Source organism: Gossypium raimondii, chromosome 12 (assembly GCF_025698545.1).
Source record: "Gossypium raimondii isolate GPD5lz chromosome 12, ASM2569854v1, whole genome shotgun sequence".
NCBI lineage: Eukaryota > Viridiplantae > Streptophyta > Magnoliopsida > Malvales > Malvaceae > Gossypium > Gossypium raimondii.
The window spans coordinates 51,286,465-51,290,121 of NC_068576.1; the positions used below are offsets into that span (position 1 = coordinate 51,286,465).

General features: G+C 37.6%; 1 protein-coding gene across 2 annotated transcripts; it reads left to right on the forward strand.

Moving 5' to 3' along the window:
• LOC105764939 (protein CYCLOPS) lies at positions 1–3,338 on the forward strand. Of its 2 annotated transcripts, none has more exons than XM_052624858.1 (11): positions 1–604; positions 722–777; positions 865–1,005; positions 1,089–1,137; positions 1,223–1,275; positions 1,405–2,075; positions 2,267–2,310; positions 2,424–2,472; positions 2,588–2,636; positions 2,774–2,952; positions 3,057–3,202. In XM_052624858.1, the coding sequence occupies exons 1-10, from the start codon at positions 284–286 to the stop codon at positions 2,904–2,906; spliced, it is 1,566 nt and encodes a 521-aa protein (XP_052480818.1). In that variant the 5' UTR covers positions 1–283; the 3' UTR covers positions 2,907–2,952; positions 3,057–3,202. The 2 variants fall into 2 exon arrangements, with proteins under 2 accessions (XP_052480818.1, XP_012439212.1); XM_012583758.2 differs by having other exon boundaries at positions 4–604; positions 2,774–2,902; positions 3,057–3,338.
• Positions 3,339–3,657: the final 319 nt, after the last annotated feature.

Sequence of the window (3,657 nt, forward strand, 5' to 3'; positions counted from 1 at the left end):
CCGTGTAATCTACTCGCATTAGACCCTTATTTTTAGTTTATTTTTTCCTAGTCCCTAGCTGGGTCTAATTTCCTAGCTTTGGCCTCGTTTTCAGCTTGATCTTGTTGAAACTATTTTTTCATTTGTTGATTCAAGAGTTGGATGAATTGGGTTTCTCGAGATTGTGAGCTAACAAAAAACATAATACTAACAGAGTTCTCTTCCAGGGATCTTTACACTACTGCAAAGACTCAAATGATTCACAGAATCCATTTGTTTACTACAGAGAGGCAAAGGTAATAATATGGTCAATGATGGGAAGGAGGGAAGCTTGCCAAGTGATTCTTTGCTAAAGCCAGGAAGTAGTAATAAGCAGAGTTTTGAGTCATATCAATTGCCTCCGAGCCATAGAAGTTACGGTGAAAAGAGTGGGATGGAGACAGAAGGGAGACAATTTTCAGATTTTTATAGGAACTCAAGTGAGGAGCTTTTTATAAAGTCGTTGATGGAGAGTCCAATGGGGATGCCAGTTCCAAATATGGAGATGTTGGGGTTTAAGAATCTTTCCCAGAATTTTCGTGCTGATAGTGAGGAGCTTTTCAGAAGCTGGCTCACCAATGGAGAGGCAAGAAACTTCTACTATTCACTGGTTTTGCAAATTTTACATTACTACTGCAAGTTTCCATCAAACCTTAACCAGGGAACTTATAACTTTGAGGCTGATGTAGTTTGTGTGTTTCAGAACCAGGGTCACAATTCTTCTAATATAGCACATCGTACTCGGCAAGCGTCGCGAAGGTATACATTTCCGAACTCAAGCTAGTATTTATTCAAGATTCTTGTTGAAATTAGACTTGACATACTATTTCTCGGAACTGAGTGCAGATTATCAACAGAGATGGCCAGTTTGTCGAGTCAACAGCCGACCACTTTGCTTCAAAAGAAAAAGAGCAGTGATGTATTACTTCTGCAAAACAATTCCGTTGGGGGAGAAACATCAGGGGATTTGAATCAAAATTCAGCCAGGTGACACTGCATCACACTTGTAAAAGCTATTTTTATTTTACAATTCTGCATGTTTTTTACATTGTTAGTTCATTTCTCTTCAGAACTGCTGGTGACAGGGGATTTCAGGCTAGTAATTTATATTTGGCCAAGGTTAGTGTGTAACAGCTTTTTTCACACAAACATCAATTCAACAAAGGTCCATCACCTTCTGATGTTATCCCACTTCTTAATGCAGGCATGGTTTCATAGTTCACAGCCCATGACAAGAAGCAGATCTTCTGAATTAAGGTATTACTAATTTCTAGTTTAGGCTTATAGGAGTTACCTATCCATTAATCCCTGGGAAGTTCAATGATTTTGTACATTTTCATTGGTTTACAATAAGGAATTGTCCTTTAATCAACCTGTGTTTCATAGGAAGAGATATGCTGCCATGCAAAATGCTCAAACATCGCTTGGTATGGAGGCTGTACTCAATCCTTATGGAAATGGAGTCAACAAAATGAAAGAAGAATTACCGGATCCGAATGGTTTCAATGATATCACCATGTCTGAGATTCCTAATCAGTTGGGCACATTCATGTCCCCATCAAATTCATCCTCATCTACATTTAATGCACACCAAACTGGAAATGTAGATAAAGTTTCTTCTGTTGTGAGCATGCTAAAGGGTACACTAGAACGTAAAAAGCTCGGAAACCAAATCGAGAAAGAAGCGGTCGAAGATAGTTCTATTGTGCCTAAGGGCACCTTCAACCAAGGACAGGGGAATCATTTTCCTGAAATTCCAGGGGGTTTCGCAGACTTACCCCTTGGCCAAGTAACAAATCCCGGGGTTGTACAAGCTGTTCAGGGGCCTATGGATCTTGAGTTGGAAGCTTTTGTAAATCCCATAAACACAATTCAGTTGAGCGCAGTTTCTCGAGAAGCTTCTCAAAGTGAATCCTCGGCTGCTGCACCGGTGATTTCATCTGGTTTGGATGCATGTGATGGCCCAAGCAATTCAAGTCAAACCTTAAGCATATGTGAAAGCACAAAGAAACAAGCTGGAAACAACTGGAACTCAGAAAATGGCTCTAAATCTAAAGGTATGCATTATGCACTTAAGTTTCACATTACACATAACCGAGCTTATATCAATTTTCCCCAAACAGATATCTTTACAGTTACCTATGGTTGATTCGTTATCTTGCTCACATAAAATTATGACCCTATAACCAGCTTTATAATAATCATATGCTCATCACTTGATATGAGGTTTTTCTCTATTCAACAACAGAATTCAGAGAAAGGATAATTGACAACTTGAAAGATGATCGGAAGGTATACTTCTTTTAGTTGGTATGAATTTAACGTACTTCCCAAACTATGGTGTGAACTGTGAACCTTGGGACAATATACTTACTTCTTTTTTCTTTTTACCCTGGAATCATTAGCAAAGGGGAGGCCTAGTTCGCTACGGGTCTGTAACATCAGCAGATTCAGGTACTCAGCTTTCCTATTTGGCGTCTATTGTAGAATAGGGGTGGCAAAATCTGTGTGCTCTTGAGGTGGTTTGGTAATCTTCAGTAAGACACTAATCTAACCAAAAATAATGCAGTGGACAGGACAGACCCTACAAAAAAACGAAGAGTGGAAAGGTCAAGAAAGTAAGTTAAACCATCTGTGCTATGCTCTTCCTTGGCAATGAGCTCTGTATTTGTCTTCTCCAATTAAGAATATAATCAAGCTTTTTATTTATCACCATAGTCATAGTTAAAAAGGTGTTTATTGTTTGATGAATCAGGATGGCAGAGGCAAAAGAAAGGAATTCGACCCCACCAATCCCATCCGACATGCAAGCAGTCTTAAAGCGTTGTGAAACTCTTGAGAAGGAAGTGCGTTCACTCAAGCTTAATTTGTCTTTCATGAACAGGTAACTTCACATCAAAGTTATTATGTTACTTGCTCACCATATACATATAGGTAAAGACTACGAGATTTTACTCTTTTTTCTTCCTTTTTCCTGTTCATCAATTTGGCATTGTAGTGAAAATTTAAATCTCAGATTTTTTTTATGTTAATTACAGAAAGGACTCGGAACAAACAAAGCAGATAGAAGAGTTGCAGAAGCAGAACGAGGAGTTGACAGATGAAAAGGAGCGGCTCTTAGAAGAGATTGAACGGATCATTTCGGATTCAGGCAACATGTAAAACATATTTACTTTGATACACTCAACGATTGGCAGGGCAGATGTTCTCAGCCTTGGCCATCTATATAATATGTATGATGGAAACAATGTTACGCGTATAAACAACATTCTACATAAGTATGAATGTATATACAAGCACAGCCGTATGGCCATTATTTACTTGTTCTCCAAAACTCAAACTCCCAAGAGTTTGTTTGACTTTACCCTCAAAATCATCAAAACGTTGCCTTTTATTTTCCACAAGCGAAACAAAATTCAAGATTCTTAGTCACCAGTTCTTAAGTTTTATAAAAAATAAGTAGAGATTAGACTGCTAAAACTCGATTCGAAAAATTGATTTTTTTTAAATTTCGAGTTATCCAAATTTTATTTTTCAAATCAAAATTTTCGAGTTAAGTTGAATTGAATTTAACAATTTGAATAACAAATTGACTCTCTAACAGTTTTGAAAATGTACAAATTAGTCCCTTTAAAATTA